Source organism: Rhinoraja longicauda, chromosome 1, assembly GCF_053455715.1.
Source record: "Rhinoraja longicauda isolate Sanriku21f chromosome 1, sRhiLon1.1, whole genome shotgun sequence".
NCBI lineage: Eukaryota > Metazoa > Chordata > Chondrichthyes > Rajiformes > Arhynchobatidae > Rhinoraja > Rhinoraja longicauda.
The window spans coordinates 128573077-128600099 of record NC_135953.1 but is presented as its reverse complement, the minus strand read 5'-3'; the positions used below and the strand labels follow the sequence as shown (position 1 = coordinate 128600099).

Below are 27023 nucleotides of genomic sequence, written 5' to 3'. Positions count from 1 at the left end.
CCGGACTGTTTGAAAGAAAATAAATTCACTGTGCATTAGCACTTCGCACACATGACAATGAAAGCATCAATGAACTATTAAACCATTGACCCAAAACATTCCCTATCTCTGTTCTCCTGAGATGTTGCCTGATCGTTCAGATACTCCTGCATCTTGTCTTTTCGGGCAAACTTACATCTGCAGTTCCTTGTGCCTACCTAGAGTAATATAACCTTTCTGTTTGCCCTCTCTGGATCTATTATTGGATTTATTTTAACTTTATTTACCAATTAAATCACTCTACTGTTCCAATGAAAACAATTACAAATCATTAATTTTTTTTGCATCACCAAATTTTTTCAGCCCTACCATCATTCTTATAAATCTCTACAACATTCTTTACTGCCAATACTCTTGTCCTGGTCTGACAATTAATTTGTGGATCAAACGCAATCTCAATGTTTGTTAGTTCTATGCTGTAGTCGATAAAGGCAAGTTCCCATATTTCTACTTCACCACTTCAGAGATCTAGGATACACACTCTAAGTCTCCTTTTCTTCTCCTGGGATTTGTGATGTATTGCCGTAACTTGTTTTCTCTCCCCATATTCATTACACCACATCTCTTTGAACTAAATTCCATTTGTCCATTCACCACTAAAGCTTTCATGGATTCAATGACTTTCTTCCCCTCTTTCAACCGCGCTGCCAGTTTTGCTTTACCTGCAAACTTCTGACTGAGACCTAAATTCAAGTTGACATTATTGCAAAATAATATATCAAAAGGGGACCGAACACCAAAGCTGTGGAGCCCCATTTCATACAGGCTTCCATACACAAAATGTCTGTCAAGCATTACATTTTCCCGTCTGCCACTGAGCCAATTAGGCATTCACTTGGTGTTTTCTTTAGATCCTTTGGAATATTTATTTTTTCTGATCAATCTGCCATGTGAGACCTTGCAAAAATCTATGTTGATTCTTTCAGTTTTCCTCATTAATGCTCTCGTTACTTTCGTGGAAAGTCTGCTCAAGGGAGTCACATTCCGGTGACATTTCAAAGCTGAGTGTCCTTCATTATACCTTGTTTTATTTTAAATGATTAACTTGCTGAAAGTGTTAGCTGCTAATAGTTCACCAAAGGAACGGAGGATCTGAGACCTCAGCAAACAAATCACCCAAAAGGTTATCTCCTTGACCAATCAGGTTGAAGGACCATGAAATTGATAGTGTAATGACTGAGACAAGAATTGTAAATTGGAGTTGCTGAAATCAATGTCACATCAGGTGCAAAAACAAAATTAAAATGGAACTGGAAGATTGGTTTACGACTTGGTAGATTTATAAAAGGAAAAAGGAATTATAAAGGAATGTTTATAAAGGAATGAGACTTCCATCCAGTAGTTGTTAATCACAACTAGAAAGATTTATTTGATTGTAATTAATGCCTGCCATATTAGTTTAGCTTTTAGTTTAGTTTAGAGCTACAGCGAGGAAACAGGCCCTTTGATCTGCACCAACCAGCGATCCCCGCACATTAACACTACCCGACACACTAGGGACAATTTACACTTATACCAAGCCCATTTACTTGTTAGTAATAGGTTACATACAGAATTGGCAACATGTAATGAACAAAGACAGCAACCCTGTGACAGCAACCTTCAATAGAAAGGGAGGCAGAGAAATGTCTTTGAAGAGTTAGTAATAAGAAGAGCAAAATACAAAGTGCTGGAGGAATACAGCAGGTCAGATGGCCAGTTCTTCTTGAGACTGATGGGGTAAGGGAGGGCGGGGGATGGGTGCAGGTTGGAAAGTTGGAAAAGAGACGTAGGGGTGGGACAAAGGCTGGCAAAAGATAGGTAATGCAGGTGAAGAAGAGGCGGGGGGGGGGGGGGGGGGGGGGTGGTGAATGGCAGATGGAGCAGGTGGAAAAGACCAGAGGTGAAAGGAGACCAAGGATTGTCAGATGAGAAGACAGAGTGGAGTAAAATGCGGCCAGAGTGAGGGATATAGTAGGAAGGAGACGGCAGGAGGACAAAGAGGAGTAATAAGTTGCTCAGAGACAACTGCAGATGAAAAGAGACCATTCCTTTGACACCAACATACCCATCAAGGTTGTCCATAATTCTAACTTTACTTTTGTCATTCATGAAGAAAATATTGGACTCCTGTGAACACATAAACAGTGTTCTTTCCTCTATGTCTTCCAGCACTGCGCCTACTTTTTTTCCATGACAATCTGTTGCACTAGTCCTTGCCTTGATTGACTATAATGCCTTGCCATTACATATGGAGCTTTCAATCGTTGCATCTTGTAATCAGCATGAAAGCCAATAATGTGACCTCCTGACATTAAACACTTAAAGCAGAGTTTTCTGCAAATTTACTTCAGCCGTTCAGATCCTTTGCTGAGATGTTGTCTGGGTTTAGAAGTTTTTGAAGTCCTAAGGTGAGCATGCACGGGTCAGTCCTGTTGCTTCCGGCAGTGTGAGGACCTTGCATAATGCGGCATGCAGTGAACCATCTAGATCTTCTGGATTGAGAAAGTGTGAAGAGATGCGAGGATGTACGGCGTTTCAAACCACTGTGATGTTTCAAGTATGAGGAACTGCAAGTTATACTGAGCTGGACTGCAATTCACGCAGCAAGACAACAGTGAGGCACAAATGCACAAGTGAACGCACATTCCCACAGGTCGAATGAAAGAAAGAGAAGGATTTCTTCAAACATCTGCTTCCAACTGCGGAACAGAAGGGCCTGTTCTTGAACTACGCCAACCAAGTTTTATATCAAAACTAAAGCAAAGACCACAGTGCAAATCAGTAAATTGTCAAACAAGCTGCAAGTACAAGTACAAACTCACAGGGGGTTTCAATGCTGTAACACTCATTGGGATGGAAAAGAAATTGGCAACTCCAGCATATCGCAAGACATATGAATCATTCACATCGCACATGCAGGCAGCTTGAGCTGTATTTTGTGGCAAAACAGTGGTGACATATGCAGACACAGAACTCTACAGTGAGAGATCATAGGAGAGCGAAACACTTGAGAAAACTGGCTCCTAAGAATATTGCACACTCTTTATCTTTCCCCTGCCCCATTTTAGAATGCTAGCCTGTGGACCAGCCCAGTCCTTATCCACAACTATTTTAAAGCCAATAGAACTGTTTTACCTGGTCCCAAAAGATGCACACCGCTGACAATTTAGTCACTTATCTCTCCCAATTACCTTAGAACAGGTCAAGCTTTTCCTTCTCCCTTGAACGGCCCTTTACATATTGCCTGAGGTAACTCTCCAGAACACATTTGGCAAATTCTACCCTATCTAAAGCTTTGGGACTTTGGCAGTACCAGTCTCTATTGGGAAAGTTAAAATCCCCGTCTATGACAAACCTATTAGCCTGGCAGCAGTCTGCAATTTCTTGGGATATTTGTTCCTCTAATTCCCATTGACTATCTGGGGCCGAGAATGCAAAACCAACAAGATGATCATCCCCTTTTTATTTGTCAGCTCTACCCATATAACCTCACTGGACAATCTTCAGTAATGACATATTGGGTTACTAGCATGACGTTCTCCTTAATCAATAAGGAAAGTCCTCCACCTCCCTTACCTTCACCTATATGTCGACTGTAATAAATGGAATATGAAGCTACCAGATTTAGCCTGATCCTTCAGCCAGATTTCCGTAATGACAATAATGTCACATCCTGAATTCATTGGCCTTGCTTGTCAGTCCTCTCACATTGAAATAAATGCAAGTTAATCCAACTGTCTTCCCAGTCTTCAGCCATCTATATCCTCCAAGATCCCTCATCTTCTCCAAATCCCTCCCCCGCTCTTTCCCAATGCCCGAGGTGCCAAACAAGCGGTTTGCTTTGTTCTGGAGCTACAATCATTGTGCACGTGGTGGGTATTCAATCATATGCCTGACTTGCGCCTTGTAGTTGGTGGAGGGGCTTTGGGTTGTCACCCACCACAGAATATCCAACCTCTGACCTGCTCTTGTAGCCACAGTATTTGTGTGGCTGACTCAGAAGACATTCAAATCTATGGTGAGCTCCAGGATGTTGGTAGTCGGGACTCGGCAAAGGTAACGCCATTGTATGTCAAGCAGAGTGGTGAGACTCTCTCTTCATGTTGATCGTCGAATGGCACTTTTGTGATGTGAATGCTACTCCTTCCTTTATAACCCCATGCCTGAATGTGGCCAATGTCTTTCTGCAGGCAAGGATTGACTGCTTCATTTGGATAACAATTTCAAATGGAATTGAACATTTTCCCTTCATCAGCATCTCAACCCCAGGATATTGCAGCATGAATTCCTTAAGCAGTGTACTAGGATTAAACCTCTTCAAATGTGGATGTATCAGCATACATCCACATTTGAAGAGGTTTAGGCCTAGGACACTGTCTAAGGATTCCAGGCAGCAATATCCTGGAGTTTAGATCATTTGCCTACACAATGACAATCCTCTTCGATTGTGAGATATATGATTCCATCTACTGCCCTGTGATCCCCATGATGTCTATTAACTTCATTTTAACCAGGGTTCTCAATAAGGGTCAAATAATGCCTTGATCTCAGGGGAAGTCACTCTCACCTCATCTTGCCTCTGGAATTGGAATGGAATGGAGTGGAATACTTCATTGTCACATGTGACTTGGCACAGTGAAATTCTTTGCTTGCATACCCAATGTCTACAAATTGTTGATTTGGATCATAGAAACATAGAAAATAGGTGCAGGAGTAGGCCATTCGGCCCTTCGAGCCTGCACCGCCATTCAATATGATCATGGCTGATCATCCAGCTCAGTAACCTGCACCTGCCTTCTCTCCATACCCCCTGATCCCTTTGGCCATAAGGGCCACATCTAACTCCCTCTTAAATATTGCCAATGAACTGGCCTCAACTACCTTCTGTGGCAGAGAATTCCACAGACTCACCACTCTCTGTGTGAAGAAATGTTTTCTCATCTCGGTCCTAAAAGACTTCCCCCTTATCCTTAAGCTGTGACCCCTGGTTCTGGACTTCCCCAACATCGGGAACAATCTTCCCGCATCTAGCCTCTCCAACCCCTTAAGAATTTTATATGTTTCAATAACATCCCCCCTCAGTCTTCTAAATTCCAGCGAGTATAAGCCTAGTCTATCCAGTCTTTCTTCATATGAAAGTCCTGCCATCCCAGGGATCAATCTGGTGAACCTTCTCTGTACTCCCTCTAAGACTAGAATGGCTTTCCTCAGATTAGGAGGCCAAAACTGTACACAATACTCCAGGTGCGGTCTCACCAAGGCCCTGTACAACTGCAGCAGAACCTCCCTGCTCCTATACTCAAATCCTCTTGCTATGAATGCTCATGGCTGTGATATCATCTGAAGGAGAATGTTCTCATTAAAATCCAAATAAGGCACCAGTGTGCTGGTTATTAGCAAGTGAGTTATCAAGAGGCATACTTTTAACAAATCTTTCCATAGCTATGCTGATAATTTTCAGTAGAATAAATGAACGATAACTGGCAAGATTAGATTTCTGTGTAGGAAAGAGCTGCAGATGCTGGTTTAAATCAAAGGTAGACACAAAATGCTGGAGTAACTCAACGGGACAGGCAGCATCTCTGAAGAGAAGAAATGGGTGACGTTTCGGGCCGAGACCCTTCTTGTTTAAAAAAAAATTGCACATAGCTGTGCAATTTTTCACACGTCGTGGTAAAAAGAGATCCTGATTATCTATAGTGTATAAAATCATGAGAGGAATAGATCAGGTAGATGCACAGAGTCTCTTGCCCAGAGTAGGTGAATCGAGGACCCGAGGTTTAAGGTGAAGGGGAAAAGATTTAATAGAAATCTGAGGGGTAATTTTTTCACACAAGGGGTGTTGGGTGTATGGAACAAGCTGCCAGAGGAGGTAGTTGAGCCAGGGACTATCCCAACGTTTAAGGTGGGATTAGTGGTAGCTCGGACATGTTGGCTGGTGTGGGCAAGTTGGACCGAAGGGCCTGTTTCCACACTGTATCACTCTATGACTCTACCTTATCTCTCATAATCTCATACATTTCTATTGCATTATCCTTCAGCCTTGTTTGTTCCAGAGAAAATAAGCCCAGCCCATCCAATCTTACCCCCAAAACTAAAGTCCTCCAATCCAGCCATCATTCTGGTGAATTTCCTCTGTACACTATTCAACATAACCATGTCCTTCCTTTGTATGGTAATCAGAAATGCACTCAGTATTCCATTGTGAAAATTGTTCAAATGATACTGACTAAATGCTTAATGTTTATATTTAATTCTCTTGATATTATTTGCTGGAAATTTCAACGTATTTACTTTAACGCCTGAAATGAATGTTTGGTTAATGTAGTTGGATGCAAAGGGGTTAATGGATTTGTGTATGTGTGAAATGATTTCTAAATGTAGTTTAGTAACCTTTGAGCAAGACATCCTGTAATTCAATCAATAAACAAATTTCATTCAGCCAAATTTAGAAAGTGTCACTGAGGGAAAATGGATTTTAACTCCAACTGATTTGATCTTGGAGCAATTCACACATGTCACGCATTGAAACAAAACAAGGCACCCACTCTTGAACTTCTGCATAGTCTTTCTCCAAAAGTTTTATGCCTTCAAAATAATGCATCAGAACAACGTTAAATATTGATGTGAAATTGCTCACCGGTGCCGTCATAATACTTAGTGCAGTTTCCATACACAATGTCTTCCTCTTTCATTTCAAATTGCGGTAATTCAATTTTCTCCATCTGTACAGGGTCCTTAGCTTGCCAATTGAACTTGAGATCATCTGTGGTGTAGCCAACTGGGAAGGAAGGTGCACACAATCAACAAAAATAGATGCAGGTGGCAGGAAATGTGATTAAAACAAAACTGTGATTTTTGCAATAGTGGCAGACCTTTGGTCAGCTGCACCTCCTGTTTCTCCTTTCCATGCATTTGTCAGTCTAGTCTATTTGCTCAAGTCAAATAGTTTTACCTGGTTTTGGTGGGCACCAACCATAGCCTTGCACTGTAGGTCTAGGCACGATATTGGGTATTCTTAAAGTGGAGATTGATTGGTTCTTGATTAGTAAAGGTGTCAACGGTTTCGGGGAGAATGGGCTTGATAGGGAAAAATAGATCAGCCACGATTGAATGGTGTAGTTCACTCGATGGGTGGAATGGCCTAATTCTGTTCCGATATCGTATAGTCTTAGAGTCTTCTTGACTTGACGATTGCTAATAGATTACTCTGAAATGAGTCTTTCTAATTCGTTGCACAGAGCACAGTGCAGAAACTATTCCGAAACACATTTCCTTTTTTGCATTTACCCTTCCCCCTCCCCTTCCCTCCCTCGCCTTCTTAGACTTTACATACATGCATTTCCAAAACTTCCCTTATGACATGAATACAAAACACCTACTCCTCTCCTCCCCTTCCAATATTCTATAGAACCTTAAACCTGTGGCATGATCTGGTTCACTCTATTTCCACTCTCCCTTTCACATCATCTTGTCACCTCCCTTTTCACCTCCTCTCCCCCACTGTACAGGGCCTTGAGTTTTGGTCTCCTAATCTGAGGAAAGACATTCTAGCCTTAGAGGGAGTACAGAGAAGGTTCACCAGATTGATCCCTGGGATGGCAGGACTTTCATATGAAGAAAGACTGGATAGACTAGGCTTATACTCGCTGGAATTTAGAAGACTGAGGGGGGATCTTATTGAAACATATAAAATTCTTAAGGGGTTGGAGAGGCTAGATGCGGAAAGATTGTTCCCGATGTTGGGGAAGTCCAGAACCAGGGGTCACAGCTTAAGGATAAGGGGGAAGTCTTTTAGGACCGAGATGAGAAAACATTTCTTCACACAGAGAGTGGTGAGTCTGTGGAATTCTCTGCCACAGAAGGTAGTTGAGGCCAGTTCATTGGCTATATTTAAGAGGGAGTTAGAAGTGGCCCTTGTGGCTAAAGGGATCAGGGGGTATGGAGAGAAGGCAGGTACAGGTTACTGAGCTGGATGATCAGCCATGATCATATTGAATGGCGGTGCAGGCTCGAAGGGCCGAATGGTCTGCTCCTGCACCTATTTTCTATGTTTCTATGTTTGAGCACTGTTCAGATGGTGTGCTGCACTGGCTTAGTTGTACATCTTTCAGGTTGATCCCCTGTTTTCTCATGATATTGGTTTCATTTCACTGAAGACATGGAATATTGTAAAGGTGACCACATTGCAAAGTACCTTCAATCAGCTCACATGTGGCACTTCAAACTTCCATTCCATTCATAGATTCATACAGAGTGGAAACCGGACCTTTGGTCCAACTTGCCCACACCAGCCAACATGTCCCAGTTACACCAGACCCACCTGCTCACATTTGGTACATATCCCTCGAAACCTGTCCTATCCATGTACCTGTCTGTTACTTAAATGTACGGATAGTCCCTGCCTCAACTGCCTCCTCTGACAACTTGTTCCATACACCCATCACCCTTTGTGTGGAAATGTTACCCCTCAGATTCCTACAAAATATTTCTCCCTTCACCTTAAACCTTTGTCTTCTGGCCTTCAATCCACCTACTCTGGGCAAGAGACTTTGTGCATCTACCTGTGCATCTATCAGGCGACCACGGTGGCGCAGCGGTAGAGTTGCTGCCTTACAGCCCTTGCCGTGCCGGAGACCCGGGTTCGATCCCGACTACGGGTGCTGTCTGCACGGAGTTTGCGTGGGTTTTCTCTGGAGATCTTCAGTTTCCTCCCACACTCCAAAGACGTCCAGGTTTGTAGGTTAATTGACTTGGTGTATGTGTAAAATTGTTCCTACTGTGTGCGTGTTAGTGTTAATGTGTGGGGATCGCTGGTCGGTGTGGACGGTGGGCCAAAGGGCCTGTTTCGCCGCTGTATCTCTAAACTGAACTAAACTAAACTAAAACCTGATCTATTCCTCTCATGATTTTATAAAGATCTATGTACGCTCTCCATCCTTTACTGCAGAAAATGCTACAATGAAGTTCAATATAAGCTTAAAGAACATCTTCTGAATAGGGGTAGACACAAAATGTGAGTAACTTAGCGGGTCAGGCAACATCTCTGGAGAGAAGGAATGGGTGACGTTTCGGGTCGAGACCCTTCTTCAGACTGATGCCAGGGGAGGGGGCGGGACAAAGATAGGATGTAGTAGGAGACAGGAAGACTAGTGGGAGAACTGGGAAAGGGGGAGGATAGATAGGGAAAGTGGAACTATCTGAAGTTAGTGGTCAATGTTCATACCGCTGGGGTGTAAACTGCCCAAGCGAAATATGAGATGCTGTTCCTCTAATTTGCATTGTGCCTCACTCTGACAATGGAGGAGGCCCAGGACAGAAAGGTCAGATTGGGAATGGGAGGGGGAGTTGAAGTGCTGAGCCACTGGGAGATCAGGTTGGTTAAGGCAGACCAAGCGGAGGTGATGAGCGAAACGATAGCCGAGCCTACGCCTGGTCTCGCCGGTGTAGAGAAGTTCACATCTCGAACAGCAGATACAATGGATGAGGTTGGAGGAGGTGCAGGTGAACCTCTGCCTCACCTGGAAAGACTGTTTGGGTCCTTGGATGGAGTCAAGGGGGGAGGTAAAGGTACAGGTGTTGCATCTCTTGCAGTAACAGGGGAAAGTATCTGGGTGGTTTGGGTGGGAAGGGACGAGTGGACCATGGAGTTACGGAGGATGCATATTTCAACTGTCTAAATTCAACAGTGAATTCAATCGTGTCAGAAACTGAATATTTTCAGCATTGTTACAATTCTTTTTTTAAATCAGTTAATGATTTTGTATCTACCATATACATATCCTCTGGATTGATTTTCTTTGGTTTCTTTGCTTAGAAAGTTACCCGTTCACCTCTATTCTTTTGTTTTTCTAACTTCCTGCCTTCCATCTTATCACTGACCATTGACTTTCCGTCTCGCTTTCCCTCTCCCCTTTATTTAAAAAAAATGTAGTTTAGTTTCGAGATACAGCGCAGAAACAGGCTTTGCGACCCACTGAGTCTGCACCAACCAGTGATCATCCAGTACACTGGCGATATCCTGCACACTAGGGACAATTTACAATCTTTACTGAAGCCAACTAACCTGCAAACCTGTACGTCTTTGGAGTGCGGGAGGAAACTGGAGCACCTGGGGAAAACCCACACGGTCACGGGGAGAACGTACAAACTCCTTACAGACAGCATCCGTAGTCTCTGGTGCTGTGAGGCAGCAACTCTACCACTGCGCCACCGTGCCGCCCCAGTTTTCTTTAAACTCTTTATCCCTAACGTTTCCCAGTTATGATAAAAAGGTCTCTGGCAGTAAAAATGTTAACTCGATTTCTCACTTCATTGAGCCTGGTCTGTTGGGTACTTTCAGCATTTTCTCTTTTATTTCAGATTCACAACATTGGCAGCGTAGAAGCTCCACACACCTCGAACACATTGTTGTTGCAGACACCCAGCATACCAGAGGACAAATGATTGGACATATTATATGCCTTACATCACTTTTTGTTTTAATGAGGTGGTGGTGGAGCCAACAGGAGGGCTTATCAAAATGTTTATTTTCTTTGAGGGGAGGTGGGAGTGTGTTTCAGTGGAAATAGAGAGTGAAGCAAAGTGTGCTTTATTTTAAATTCTGCCATTTATACTTCACGTTATTTTTGCATTTTTTGTTTTTATATCAAATTATTATTAATTTATAAGCCACCACATCTTTTGTAACCTCTTCAACTTTCTGGTTACTGGCAATTTGTCTGAAAATATAGTAAAATTCCAATAAATTGGCATATTTGGGACGTTGGTGGTGCTGGAGTGTAATATTTTCCAGACTATTTGATGTTATTCATTAATTTCACAATACATTTTAATTATTTTTTTATAATGTCACACAGGATTATGATGAAATCAGCAATGCACAGCTTGGTTTGGGAACAGCTTTAGTTTAGTTTAGTTTAGTTTAGAGATACAGCGCGGAAACCTTCGGCTCACCGGGTCCGCGCCGACCAGCGATCCCCGCACATTAACACCATCCTACACCCACTAGGGACAATTTTTACATGTAACAAGCCAATTAACCTACAAACCTGTATGTCTTTGGAGTGTGGGAGGAAACCGAAGATCTCGGAGAAAACCCACGCAGGTCGCGGGGAGAACGTACAAACTCCGTACAGACAGCACCCGTAGTCAGGATCGAACCTGGGTCTCTGGCGCTGCATTCGCTGTAAGGCAGCAACTGTACCACTTGAGGCCTGCCCAAGACTGCAAGGAACTGCAGAGAGATGTGGCCCTGTCCATCACATGGGGAGACCAAACTCCCCACCACTGATTCCATCTACACTTCACACAGCCTCAAAAAAGCAGCAAACATAATCAAAGACTTGTCCCATCCCAGTTATTCCTTTTTCTGCCACTCCCTTCGGGCAGAGGATACAGAAGCTTGAATGCGTGCACCACCAGGCTCAGGAAGAGTTTTGTCCCCTCTGTAATAAGGTTCTGAACAGTCCTTCCATTAGCTAAGGTACTGTCTGATTCAACTCTCCCCCACTGGGGACATTGAACTGTCTATGGAACAGGTGCACTATAATGCTGAGAACTATATTCTGCACTCAGTATCTACCTATTGTACTTGAATTTGACGATTGTACATCTGATCTGATTTATTAGCACAATTTTCACGATACCCCGATACATGTGACAATGACAAATTTAAATGTCAACCTATGAATTTTCAGGTAATACGGAAACGGGACCCCAGAGAGTTTTGAAGGATCATTGGGTCTAAGGAGAGCACATGGACCGGTGAATCTTGGGGGAGTGCAGGGAGTGGTGAGTCTCTAGCAAGACTGGGAACAAGGGACCTCAGGTCTTGGTGCAGTTTGAGATCTGTTGCTCCCTTGATTCTTGGGGCAGTGCGGGAACTGAGGCCCTGGTATGTCTGGAAGGTGCATGGAAACCAGGGATCTGGACAGCCAAGGGGAGGGTTTGGGAATTGGAGACTGAGTGAGTCTCGGGAGTGCAGGCGATTGTGTGTCAAGGGACCATCGTTAACATTACTTGGTATCAACAAGAGACTGCAGAGGCTGGAATCTCATGATCTGATGAGCACAACGCTGAAGCATGGGGAATTCTGGATGGATGGATGGTTGCACAGCAAATGATTTTAGTTTTTCTGCAATTCTTCCAAGTATTTATCGTTTTCTATATCCAAAATGTTGCTGGAGACATTTTTCTTGCCCTACAATATGTGTGGTTTTAAAATAAGAAGCAAGAAAGACTGTGTAACCAGAAAGGAGCCTACAAAACCTAACAAAATACTTTTTTTTTTCCAAGTATTCAATCCAATTTATTCCACTGACAGATTCTCTTATTGAAATGCACAAAGTGGTTATGGGTTATGACAGGGGAAAAGTTGGGAGAATGTTTTTTTGTTCTGGGTTTTTTTGTTCTGGTTCGGTCATTTAGAACTTGAGACCATGGTCTCAAAATAAAAAGTGAAGGGGAAACGATTGAAATAGGAATCTGAGTTAACTTTTTCACACAAAGGGTGGTGGGTGGACTATCCCATCATTTAAGAAACAGTTAGATAGGTACATGGATAGGACAGGTTTGGAGGAATATGGACTAAACGCAGGCAGGTGCGACTAGTGTAACTCGGACATGTTGGCCGGTGCGGGGAAGTTGAGCTGAAGGGCCTGTTTCCACACTGTATCACTCTATGAATCTATGTATCATTTAGGATACAAACAAAGGGAAATTTCTTCACCTAGTGACTTTTATAATTCTTTACCCAAAACGTCTCTGGAGGCTCAGTTGCTGAATATATTCAGGAAAGAAATTAACAGGTTTTTACATGTTCGGGGAATCAAAGGATTCAAGGTTAGTGCAAGAAAGTCGCACAAAGGTAAATTATTGACGTGATCTCATTGAACGAAGAGCAGGTGCCAAGGGGTGAGCAGACTGTTCCTGGTTTATTTTCTTATCTTCTTACAGTACCCACTGACCTAAATTTTCCCTCTTTTTTTTACATTGAACTAATGCAAATTGAAAATTGTGAAATAGTTGTAATAATGGCACACCATTTGCCCAAATGCAGCATCTGTTTGGTAGGTATTTAGCGTCATGTTACTTTGCATACCAATAACTAAAAATTAAACATGGAAAGATGAATGACCAGAAACTTAAATGCAGATTGAAAGCCCTGCAGATGCTGGAAATTTGAAAGTTATCAACCTTCAACTCTGTTCTCTCTTCATGATGTTGTATGGCCTGTAACATATTTCCACCATTTCTACATCTAATTCCATTGCTAGTTTACAGGGTAAGGATAAGAAAATAATTTCATTCTATCAGCAGAAAAAAAACCTCAATGGGTACTCATAAAAATTATTTTCCCATTATAATTCCAATTAATTTATCTGAAATAGGTCTGTGCATCTATAAGAATATTACATAAATGTCCTGAGCGCACACTGCATTCAGGTATTATTTTAGCGCATAATCAATAATTTATTTCATCGTCAGGTTTATAAAATAAATGAATTGTAAATTCAGATTTTAGAAAAAAATCTCCCAGGTTTCCCAACTTGTCAAAGAAGGCAAAGTTTATTAGTTTTCAGTTCCAAGAATAGCTGCAGTTCTCTGGAGACTTCTCCAAGTTGCCATGGGAATAACGGTAGTGATATCTCAGGATTATTGGAACCAAAGTCCACTTCAGAGCTTACCTGCATCGTTCTAAGAGATATCATTAAACTGTGACTAATGTCAAGGATACTGGGTGGTAATTTTCATATTCTGGCATGGATGCTCACATGGCGTTGTAGATCAGCAGCTAATTATACATGCTGACCGCACTTTCCTTCCAGGGAACGTGATCAATCAACAGTTGGCAGTTCACCACTCTCGTTCTTAGTAGAAATCATCGCTTCTGGCTGAAAATTTCCTTTCCCCTTAACCACAGAAAGCAATGCTTTTGAAACATGAGACCTTAAAACAAAAGCTGACTTAGAGCCAACGACACCCCTCTGCATATCTGCAGTCTGAACTATCAGTCAAAACATCTGCACTGAAGTAAATAGTTTAAAAAAACCTACAGCTCTCCAGCTGAATCTTGCAATGCTGCGTATCCATGGGAAACAGAGTCAAATCAAGGAGGCACGAAAGTGTTATTGACAACCTGAAATATGAAAGAGAACAGAAAACATTACCCACTTTTTGAAAGTTATAAGAACAGAACACTTTATGCAAATGTAGTCAGTGACATCCTCAGATGTCAAAGAGATTTCATCTTACCTCATGCTGAGCAGCACATCGCCATTCCGGAATATGAAGAGCAGGATGTTGTCCTGTGTCACATCGTGAAAATTTGCACTCTTTTCATTTGAAAAAAATAAATCTGGCTTCCATAAGCATTTGAACATAGTTGGATCCACAGTTAGTGTTTCCGAACCTTTAAACTCATTTGGCAGTTTAAGTCTTGGATCATTCCATGTCTGTCTGAGGAATATATTCACTCGATAGTCCTATCAAAACAGAATCTATCAGTCAGGATTGGTGCACATGACAGACACAATTAAAGGATATCAAGAAGTAAAAGCTATAGAGCACAAAACCAAAAATAAAATCAAAATGCTGGAAATGTACCGTAAATTAATCAGAAGCTGAAAAAGGATAAATGGTGGAACTGTGCATTCAATTTAGAAGAAATATCAATAAATTTATTCATCGAGAATTATACTGGCATCCATTTCAATATAATTTTATAAATTAATTGAATATATTGGGTGTAATCAGAATTACAAATCTCTACCATTGCATCCAATTGTCATTTAAATTGGTAACTGAATGCTCTTACTTGAAGAGCACTCTTCAATTATTACAGGAGGAAGAGAACTTTTGACCTACAGTTAGCATTCCTGTCTTTGACAGGGAAGGTTTAAGGCGTGCTCCAGACAACTTGGTGATGTCAACCAGAATATGCGGTTGAACTTTTGTCCTTCTGTTCTTTGGAGGTTAGGAAATAATGGGGAGTTAATTGGCATCGGTCAGCGGTGCCTGCTTCAAGTGGTCCACAATCAGCTGTGGTCTGTGCAAGCTCTAATTGTCAACGTGACATTGTGGCTAAAAAGGATCAAAGAATATAATCCTTTTAATTCTTTTCGAGAAGTTATCCTCCTATCCCCCAAACTATGTCTCACACTTGTCATTCTGGATCTCTTTCTGAGAGGCTGACGCCTCCATTGCATGATGGAATACAGCCAGAAGAACCCATTTTGCAAAAGTCTAGATTAATATTGCCCTAGGTTAGCTCATTTTCAGTGTATTCGCTTTGAGCCTGTCTTCAAAACGAACTAGTACCACAGAGCGTGTTAACAGACTGTCTTAATATCTTACTGGGGTAAACATAGACACATAGAAACATAGAAAATAGGTGCAGGAGTAGGCCATTCGGTCCTTCGAGCCAACACTGTCATTCAATATGATCATGGCTGATCATCCAAAATCAATACCTCGTTTCTACTTTCTCCCCATATCCCTTGATTCCGTTAGCCCTAAGAGCAATCTCTAACTCCCTCTTTAATATATCCAGTGAATTAGCCTCCATTGCCTTCTGTGGCAGGTGAAAAAGATTTCCCTCATCTCAGTCCTAAATGGTTTACCCCTTATTCTTAAACTGTGACCCCTGGTTCTGGACTCCCCCAACATTGGGAACATTTTTCCTCCATCTAGACTGTCCAAACCCTTAAGAATTTTATATGTTTCTATAAGATCCCCTCTCATCCTTCTAAATTCCAGTGAATATAAGCCTAGTCGATCCATTCTTTCATCATATGTCAGTCCGGCCATCCCAGGAATTAACCTGGTAAACCTATGCTGCACTCCCTCAATAGCAAGAATGCCCTTCCTCAAATTAGAAGACCAGAATTGCACACAATATTCCAGGCGTGGTCTAACCAGGGCCCTGTACAACGGCAGTAGGACCTCCTTGCTCCTCTACTTAAATCCTCTCGCTATGAAGGCCAACATGCCATTAGCTTTCTTCACTGCCTGCTGTACTTGCACGCTTACTTTCAGTGACTGATGTACAAGGACACCCAGTTCCTGTTGCACCTCCCCTTTTCCTAATCTGACACCATTCAGATAATAATCTTAGGTTGTTTTTGCCACCTAAGTGGATAACATGCACCATGATACATGGTACTGCCCTGTTCTTCATCTCCATATTACTTGGTGGAAGTATTTTTGCCTCATAGTTAAAGGAATTGTGGTCTGTTCCCAGCGAAAAGTCCTTTGGCCATTACTATAAGAGGATTTGAATAAAGGCATCTTGTGCAAATAAAATTAAATGAAATCCTGGTGGACCTGCAACTGGAACATTCTGAACAAGTGTGGTCTCCTAAACCTAAGCAAGGATATGGCTGCAGTAGAGGAGGAACAGATGTCCAACGAAGGTTCATCAGAATGATCCGTCATGTTGGGCTGGGTGGAGGGGCGATGGGGATGGATGGATGACATTCTGTAATGGTGAGTTGAAGTAAATTATGCGTACACATTCTAGAAAGAGAGCTAATCCGACAGAAACATATGAATTTCTTGAGGGTTTCGACAGGGCAAAATCTGTCAAGTCCATGATATTTTCCTTGGCTTGTGTTAGCTGGACCACAGTTTCAACATAAAGGGTCAGCATTAAAAGGTCTCAAAAAACATAGAAGAGTACAGTACCGAAAATGGCTCATCAGCCCACAAAGTCCATGCAGTTGTACAAGGCCCTAGTTAGACCACACCTGGAGTATTGTGTGCAGTTTTGGTCTTCTAATTTGAGGAAGGATATTCTTGCTATTGAGGGAGTGCAGCGTACATTCACCAGGTTAATTCCTGGGATGGCCCAAAAAATCCATGCCGAAAATGACGCCACAAAAACAAATCTCATCTGTCTGCACATGATCGATATAAGAAAATTCTTCTTCACTCAGGGGATAGTGAATCTTTCAAATTATCTTAAAGAGTGTGTAGATTCCTGCAGGTACAAAGGACGTGATAAACTGCACCCATATGTTCCACTCTATTAATGCGCAGTGAATGTATAACTGTAGTGAGTTGTAATTCCAGATGTGTGCAAGCTATTGGGGAAGCTTCCATCATTCCTTCAACAAGCAGCACCTGACCCTCTGTGTTTTATTCCATACTCCAACTAGACTGAGATGGTGGCATTTTGGGGTGAAGGACAACAGCCCAAAACATAGCTCTGGCCCGTGACTCTTAATATCCCCAGCGAGGAAATACATGAACTCTCCAACCAAATTCGTTTGTCCACCAAAAATGTTACGGGATAAGCCCTCATGAGGTTGAAAATCCAATTACGGAACTTTAATCATAAGAATATCTCAATACGCATCAGTCAATGGATAAGAAAGGGAAGACATTTGATCAGAACCTCTATATCCAGCTTAATGTCAACATCATACTTTGCAATGCAAACCCTCATATTTCCTCCTCACAAACAGCTATTGAGCATCATGTTGCTTGTTACCAGGGCCTGAACCAACGCCAGGATAACTATCATTAAAGATGATCATCAAACCAAGCACACTTGGAGAGTCATGTGCTTAATGCAGCTCTGTTTTTAATGTGACTCGCTCCATGCGTATAGACATTGATGCAAAGATCTAAGACATTATATCCCTCATGCTATGGCAGTCCTCATATCTGCTAGCCCTCCAACAACTCTGGGGCGGCACGGTGGTAGAGTTGCTGCCTTACAGCGCTTACAGTGCCAGAGATGCGGATTAGATCCCGACTACGGGTGCTATCTGTACAGAGTTTATAGCTTCTCCCCTTGACCGCGTGAGTTTTCCCCAAGATCTTCAAAGATGTAGAGGTTTGTAGACAACAGACAATAGTCAATAGACAATAGGTGCAGGAGGAGACCATTCGGCCCTACGCCATTCAATGTGATCATGGCTGATCATTCTCAATCAGTACCCCGTTCCTGCCTTCTCCCTATACCCCCTGACTTCGCTGTAGGTTAATTGGCTTGGTTAAAGTGCAAATTGTCGAGAGTGTGTTTGGGATAGTGTTAATGTGTGGCGATCGCTGGTCGGTGCAGACTCGGTGGACCGAAGGGCCTGTTTCTGCACTGTATCTCTAAACGAAACTAAACTATACTAAACTAAACTAAACTAAACTCCATTCCCTTGCATCCTCCCAACGCTATTCTACCCTAGATTCATCAGTTGCACCCAAATGAGCAGTGCTCGGAGGGTCCTATACCATCTGATGTGAAATGACCTCTGTGGTTCCCTATTTCACATTCTTGTTTTGCTCACCTTGTAATGTGTAAGATAAATGAAAAACTAGGCATTAGACCCAGTCAACTAGACCCAATGAGGTTTGAGCATCTGTGCAAATGGATCAAAGTCATGAATTTGGTTACAGTGAGAGAGAATAACACCTCTGAGGATTCACTATCACAGTCCTTCTGCAGCAAATCTTGGGAGGCAAATCTTTAGACAAATGAGTATACGAAGCAAGATGTCCAGAAGAGACAGAATGTGGTAGCTGTGAGACCCCATCTTTCCATTTCCAATGCCCATGCATTTCGTTATCAAGTTATGTCCAGGGTTGTCTCCCTACATCCTTCACTCTCCTTCCTCTTTGTTACTCTCATTTCTGAATGGAGGGAATATAGGATTTCTCCATGAGATTAATGGAAGGTACTGAATGGATAACATTTGTTAATCTTAATGCAGTACAGTATGCCACAGGAGGTCTTTTATCCTTGTGGCTATCAAACTGTACCACTCCTCTCCTTCTGTGGTGGGGTGGACTGACTCCCCTCCCCCTCCCCCCCCCCCCCCCAGCCCCTCCCCAATCTTTGCACCTTTCCACGCGTCACTTTAATTTCATGTTTCATGTATTTTGTGTTTTATGAATGTTGGCAGATCAATTTCCCTCCAGGGATAAATAAAGTTCTATCGTATCGTATCGTATCGTATCGTATCGTATCGTATCGTAATGTTGAATCCAGGTACAGCAAACCATTTATGTTTGACTGACTCCTTTATCCATCTTCAATGTTTTCCTCTTGGTGTCAGACATGAATTTCTTCCTTTGGTCAGTAAGATACATACATCTCCTTCAAACTCAGCATGCCATCCAGAGAGGCCTCAGTGAACCTAGGCCTCAGTGAACCTTTGACTCATCTGCACTACCCATCCTTCGCTGAAGGTAATTACTTTCTTTAAATTAGTAATACATTTTAGAAGTGGAGCAAAGCAGATATAAGCTTATAAAACATATTCAAAGGACAACTTTCTACTCTGTCTCCCACCAACTGAGTTGCTTGTTCTTAAGAGATCTTGAAGTTACATACCTGCTACGGGGGCATAAAAAAACAAGGAATCAATGCTGAGCTAAAGCTAAAACATTGCAGATACTATTAGTACTGGGATTAATTGGATTATTCCATCAAAACTCTATAACAAGTACAAAATAACAAATGACTACCTTCTGTGCAAGACCATTCTAAGTTTCTACGATTGCTGCCTTGGAGAAGTGAACCAACTATTCTTGAGATTGAACTTTTTAACTGGTGACAGATCCTGAACGATGCTGCAGATTATCCCACTGCAGTTAGAAAGGAAACCACTGGGAAAGTAAAATGAGTGTGGATTGATTTTGGTGGCTCCTGCCAAGTTGCCTGTGAAGTGATGGGTGCTGCAGTAAATGCTTTTCTTTTCAATGCTTAACTTTAATATTTTCTTTATCAAATACTGCAATAATATGCTGAAAGTTAAAAAAAAGATGCTTTATACTGGAATTCTGAAAAAAAAAGGGAAATGCTTGAAAAAATTTGCAAGTCAAGCCCTGTGAAAAATCTCTAACCTAAAACAATACAGTGCTGACAAAGGGTCTCCAGCATGAAATGATAAATGTCTCCCTTCCCACGAACGCTGCCTGATCCACTGAGCACTCCCAGCACTGTGCTTTCACATCATTATGCATCCGCTCAGTTTCCCTATTCCTCCTTTATTTTCACTAATTAATTACCAGAGGGAACTCATACTACAGTATCTGTCCGGAGAGCCAGCATTTTCTTGGGAGGTCCTTCATTGCAATTGATCAAAGTTTTAAAGAAGTAGAAATTACATTTATAACTGGAGTAACCTCAAACAAAAACATTCCCTAAGGATCCAGTGCACATGCAATGAAAGATTTCTTCCAATGTCAGATTAAAATTGGCATATTACATTTTCCACAAATTTCATGGATAAGGCATCTGAATCTATCAACTAATTTCCACCCCCCAACCACCTCAATAACTGCAATACCAATACAATCATCCATAGCATTTTCATCTTTCTTCCTTTTACTTCTTTGCTGATCACATACATTTTCAAAAATGTAAAGAGATTCTTGTGCACATTGTTTACACAGTGCTTAATTAAGATGTTCAGCCCTCATCAAGAAGATGCCTTTTCCTTGAGGTGGTAACGTGAGCTTACCATAGTTGTTTCGTGGATTGCGCCAAAACTGTTAATGAAAATATTTACTTGTACTTCAACTGGAATGTCTGGAAGAAAAAGAGAAGAACTGTTAATCTAACAGGAGAAATAATATTTTTTTCAAGAACATAAAATAAAGGTGTTCCAGCACAACAAATAAATTGTGCTGACACACTAGCTTTCCTGTCAAAACATTAACGGGGAACAACCCTAATGTGGTTGATTGCACCAAAAAGAAATCATGGTTTGAGTAAAAGATCTATTCCTGATAATGTTAAAATACATATTTTTGCTAATTTCCACTTCCATTCTTTGATCCCCATTTCATGTCTCAGCTTGAACAAATTGAGGTAGAAACATAGAAACATAGAAAATAGGTGCAGGAGTAGGCCATTCGGCCCTTCGAGCCTGCACCGCCATTCAATATGATCATGGCTGATCATCCAACTCAGTATCCCGTTCCTGCCTTCTCTCCATACCCCCTGATCCCTTTAGCCACAAGGGCCACATCTAACTCCCTCTTAAATATAGCCAATGAACTGGCCTCAACTACCTTCTGTGGCAGAGAATTCCACAGATTCACCACTCTCTGTGTGAAAAAAAACGTTCTCATCTCTAAATGCATTCAAGAGAGAGCTAGATAGAGCTCTTAAGGATAGCGGAGTCAGGGGGTATGGGGAGAAGGCAGGAACGGGGTACTGATTGAGAATGATCAGCCATAATCACATTGAATGGCGGTGCTGGCTCGAAGGGCCGAATGGCCTCCTCCTGCACCTATTGTCTATTGTCTATTGTCTATCTCGGTCCTAAAAGACTTCCCCCTTATCCTGAAACTGTGACCCCTTGTTCTGGACTTCCCCAACATCGGGAACAATCTTCCCGCATCCAGCCTGTCCAACCCCTTAAGAATTTTGTACGTTTCTATAAGATCCCCCCTCAATCTTCTAAATTCCAGTGAGTACAAGCCGATAACAATACATTATACGGTATAATTTGTTCTCTCTCAACCACTGTCTACCTGATTTGTTAAAAACACATAAAATTGCATACATTCTAGGATGAATGCCACAGGTTAAAGGTAGCAAATGTAATCTTACATTTTAAGAAATAAATGGGAGAGAAAACATGGATATATCCAGTTAGCCTGAAATTAGTAGGAAGGAAAATTTATAATCTCTCAAAATTATCAATCATCATTTATTAAAATCTATCATTGAGGAAATAAAGTTAGGACTTTATTTCTTGGAGCACAAGAGGAAGAGGGGTGATCTTATAGAGGTGTACTATATCATGAGAGGAATAGATAGGGTAAAGAGTCTTATGCCCAGAGTAATGGAATTAAGAACTAGAGGAAATAGGTTTATTGTTTAATGGGGGGGTGGGGGTGGGTGGGGGGGGGGGGGGGGGGATTGGGGGGGGGGGGGTGGGGGGGGATGGGGGGGGAGCAATAGCAGACCTATTCCATCCAAGAGACCCAGCTGATGTGTATATTCGAGATAGAGATCAACAGGTTTGTATACATTATATGTGAATCAAGGGACATGGGATAAATGTCATCTCAGAACCCACAGAACTGCATTGGAAGCAAGTCACCCTAGAACCCAAGGGACTGCCTAGGCAGAGTGTCTGTATATATTTGTTGATCTTAACCAGGGTCCTTTTGTGATTGTGATTACTTGATCAATTTCAATTCAGGAATCAAATAGAACAACTGGAATATCCACAAGTAATATATTTGAAAATTACAACATTCTCCAAGTTTATTTAGAAAGCAACCTCAAATTATTCATTATCAGACATGGAATAAAAATACAGTTCTGCAGTCCATTTAATTCGTAATAAAGATCCTTTTGATAACAATATATTGTTTCCAATTCAATAATTTCCCTTGCTGTAAAGTCAAGATAATAGAACTTAATCCCACCATATATTGTTTCCTGCATGGAGCATCATTTCCAGATAGTCTATGATTTTTTTGGTCCATTAATTTAATTGAATGAAATTAAAGAAATTAACATTCTGAAAATGCACTCCATAGGCGCCATGCCACAGTGGAATGGTTATTAAATATACTGCAGTTAAAACTGGTTTACTACCATCAAAACGGTAAATGAATCTTTTACTAAATCTGGTATCACAAAATGCTGGAGTAACTCAGCGGGTCAGGCAGCATCTCAGGAGAGAAGGAATGGGTGACGTTTCAGGTGGAGACCCTTCTTCAGACTGAAGTAGGGTCTCGACCCAAAACGTCACCCATTCCTTCTCTCCTGAGATGCTGCCTGACCCGCTGAGTTACTCCAGCATTTTGTGATACCTTCGATTTATACCAGCATCTGCAGTTATTTTCCCACTTTTACAAAATCTGTATATGTGTAGGAAGGAACTGCAGATATTGGTTTAAACCGAAAATAGACACAAAAAGCTGGAGTAACTCAGCGGGACAAGCAGCATCTCTGGAGAGAAGGATTGGGTGACGTTTCGGGTCGAGACCCTTCTTCAGACCCAAACATTTGACAAAATCTTTCAGATCAAGTTACAAGCCCACAAACCTTTAAAATATGGCCGTATTCTCGGGTCATATGTGCGAAGCAATCTGATGAGGATGTTGCTGGTGGAGTTTCCAGGCACCTTGGCAAGATCTTCAGTGGAAAGTTCTCTAAAACACAAAATACACATATGTTGAATGTTTCGTTGCAGAGGCTCACCTGACCATCAACTAGTTTTGTCTTAAATATGGCAGTGCCATCACATCCATTCCAACATTTCACTGATGAGCATTTATAAATGCTCATCTCAGACTCCTTTTGTATGCTGACTGGCCACTTTGAGTTTATAGGCAAATGGTAGAATCTGAGGGGGGGAGAAAAACAATGAGGATATCAGGAGAATAAAAATGGGATGAATGTAGGATGATTGTAAATGGGTGACTGGTGGTTGGCATGGACTTGGTGGGCCAAAGGGCCTTTCTACATGCTGTATCTATAACTTCATAACTTCATAAAGAAAAACATAATCGTGGTAATAAAGAATGGGATAAAGGCTCTGGAGTGAAGGGGCTTCATTTGGAAGTTAAAACAAATGCTTGACACCTAACGCCACAGAAGAAAAACTAGCAAACCTCACAGGAACAATGGACAACCAATTTAGGGAGAATGAGTAGCTGAAAGTAATTAAGATTAATATAAAAAGTTATTATAGCTTGGAAGTAGGCCCTTCAGCCCACCGTATTGATGGTGATCATCAAACATCTGAGGATATGATCGTGCAATCAAAGTGTTGTAAAAGATGACTGTGTGATTGTTCAGGTTTAAGTTTATTATTGGCATGTGTACTGCGGTACAGTAAAAAGCTTTTATTTTGCATGCTATCCAATCAAATCAGATAATACTTTACATAATTACAATCGTCAAACTCAAGTATAATAGGTAGAGTGAAGGGAAAGATACAGTGCAGAATATAGATCTCCATAATATAGGCCAACAGTTTAGACCATAAGAACATAAGACATAGGAGCAGAATTAAGTCATTTGGTCAATCGAGTCTGCTCCACCATTCGATCATGGCTGATCTATTTTTTCCTCTTAACCACAGTCACCTGCCTTCTCCCCATAATCTTTGACACCCTTACTAATCAAGAACCTATCAATCTCGGGTTTAAAAATACCCAATGACTTGGCCTCCACCGCTTTCCTCAGCAATGAATTCCATAGATTCACCACCCTCTGGCTAAATAAATTCCTCTTCATCTCCATTCTAAAGGAATGTCCTTATTCTGAGGACATGTCCTCTGGTCATAGACCCTTCCACTACTGGAAACACCCTTTTAACATTCACTCTATCCAGGCCTTTCATTATTCGATAGTTTTCAATGAGATCCCTGCCCCCTCATCCTTCCAAACTCCAGAGTACAGGCCCAGAGCTTTCATGCGCTCCTTATACATTAACCCAATCAGCCCCGGGATTATTCTCATAAACCACCTTTGGACTCTCTCCAATGTCAGCACATCCTTCAGATATGCGGCCCGAAAATGCTGACGATATTGCAAATGTGGCCTGACCAGTGCCTTATAAAGCCTCAGCATTAAATCCTTTTATAGTCTAGTCCTCTCTAAATGAATGCTAACATTGTATTTAGCTTTCTGACCCGGACACAAAGTCAAAATTCTGCAATAAGGTAGAGGAGAATTGGACTATACTGCAATTTATGGAAGGACCATTCAGAAGCCTGTTAACAGAAGGGAAGGAGTTGTTCTTGTATTTCATGGTTCACACTTTTGAGCTTCTGTGTTTTTGGACAACAGGAATGGGAAGAAGAGGATTGACCAGGATGGGAAAGATCTTTGATTCTGTTGTCTGCATTCCCAAGGCACTGGTATAGATGGAGTCAATGGTGGGAATTTCATTTTGTATGCTGAACTGGGCTACATTCACAACTCTTTACAATTTCTTGCGGACTTAGGCAGAGCTGTTCCCAAACGAAACTGTTATGTATGCTTTCATTGACACAAAGTGCCTGATAACTCAGTGGGTCAGGCAACATCTCCGGAGAATATGGAAAGGCAATGTTTCTTCAGTCTGAAGAAGGGTACCGAACAGAAAACATTGCCTATCCATGTTCTCCAGAGATGCTGCTTGACCCCCTGAGTTGCTTCAGCATTTTGTCTTTTTTTGTAAACCAACTACTACGGTTCGTTTTGTCTACTGTGTGCTTTATATGATGCATTTGTGGAAGTTTGGTTGTTGGAGACATACTGAATTTCCTCCGTTTTCTGAGAAAGCAGGGGCATTGGTGTACTTTCTTAGCTGTCCCTTCAATGTGAGTAATCTATGTTAGATTGTGACTAACATTTATGGCAAGGAGCTTGACGCTCCGTCAATGTTTCCATCACCGTCGTATCTTGAACTGGGTTCACTGTCTCAATGTAAGGGTTGTCCTTTCGGAAATTATATGGGAAATTGCTTCAATAAAAGAGCAATGAACCTTTGGAACTCTCTCACTAAGACAGCGATAGAGGCTCAGTCACCGAGTATACTCAGGGCAGAGACAGATACTGCAAATGTTTGGATTTTAAGCAATTCAAAGGATATAGGGTTATTCTGTGAAAGTAACTCTTCCCGTCTGCACTTGTCTGCTCTGGTCTGTGGCTGATATAATCACGTGCTCCTGCCCATGGCCTTATTTCCTCTTTTTACCTTTCCAAGACAGATTCCTTCCATCTCACTTGCTCCTGTGTTTTATCAATCTCCTATTTCACTTGCCTGAGCGTGGTTAGTTATTGACATGAACACATTCAGGGGTGGTGGCCGAGGACTACAAAATTGTAAATGTTACACTATTGTACAAAAAAAATGAGATTATTGAGAAACTCATTAACGTTAACCCCATTAGTTTAAGTTCAGTAGTGTGGAACATTGTGGAAATGGTAACAGGCAAAGAACTGTTCTGGTCACCTCATTTGAGAAAGAATGTGGAGGCTTTGGAGAGAGTGTAGAAGAGGTTCACCGGAATCCTGCCTCGATTAGAAAGTATTAGCTACAAGGAGAACTTGGATAAACTTGAATTATATTCTATCGAGCTTCGGAGACTGAGGGGATATCTGATAGAAGTATATAAAATTATGAGAGGCATAGGCAGCATAGACAGTCAGAATCTTTTTTCCCAGTTTGGAAATGTCTAAGACTGGAAGGCATAGCTTTACGTTGAGAGGGGTAAAGGTTAAAGGAGATGTGCGGGACAAGTTTTTACACAAAGAATGGAGGGTGCCTGGAGCATTCTTCTGAGAGTGGTGGTGAAGGCCAAGGCTTCCAAGGCTGCTCTTAGAAATAAGTATCGTATAAAATGAGTGCTTTATGATGGAATTAGCTGAGGTAGGGATAGTATTAGGCAACAAAAGATGAAATAAAGTATTCTCAGTGACAGAAAGGATTTTGTTTCGTGTCTCACTTTGGGGACAAAAAGTTCAGACAAGTTAAAGAGAAATATGGAGACTGTATCAATGAATTTATTCATCCCAATATTGTGCCTCAGGCAATTAATGCGCACACAATACCAAGTGACAAAATATCACATGGTATCATGGGAACATGAGAAATAGAAGGAGTGGGTCTTTCAATCTTTTTGCAGCACCTAGCATTATTCAATATGATGCTGTTTGAACGTTTACCTCAGTGGCACATGACTGCATGACTAAATTGTGTGAAGTGCGAGCAGTGCGGCCAGGAGTGCTCCTGCCAAGTGGGGGACAAGCCCTCCAGGAGGTGCGGACTGGCGGCCGGGCTCGCCCACCACGGATGCGGACACAACACACCCGCCCGTGATAACAGAGGTGGGTCGTCGGAGAGCGAGGGGACTGTCAGATAGTGCGGGCTGTCGGAGAGGGAGAGGCCGTTGGAGAGTGAGATGAGCCGGGCCGTCGGAGAGTAAAGAGGCCATCGGAGAGTGAAGAGGGCTGTCGGAGAGGGAGATGGGCCATCAAAGAGTGTGAGCTGTTGGAGAAAGAGAAGGGCCGTCGGAGAGTGAGACTGTCGGAGAGG

General features: G+C 41.9%; 1 protein-coding gene across 1 annotated transcript in view; it reads right to left on the bottom strand.

The window, feature by feature from the left end:
- The window catches only part of glrbb (glycine receptor, beta b), a 122472-nt gene that overhangs the window by 40311 nt on the left and 55138 nt on the right, over positions 1 to 27023 (bottom strand). Inside the window, exons 3-7 of the mRNA XM_078406513.1 lie at positions 23039 to 23145; positions 20490 to 20557; positions 14278 to 14507; positions 14079 to 14161; positions 6662 to 6802 (exon numbers count right to left, since the gene is read on the bottom strand). Of these exons, the coding sequence (XP_078262639.1) occupies positions 6662 to 6802; positions 14079 to 14161; positions 14278 to 14507; positions 20490 to 20557; positions 23039 to 23145 (629 nt within the window). The remainder of the gene's footprint in view (positions 1 to 6661; positions 6803 to 14078; positions 14162 to 14277; positions 14508 to 20489; positions 20558 to 23038; positions 23146 to 27023) is intronic.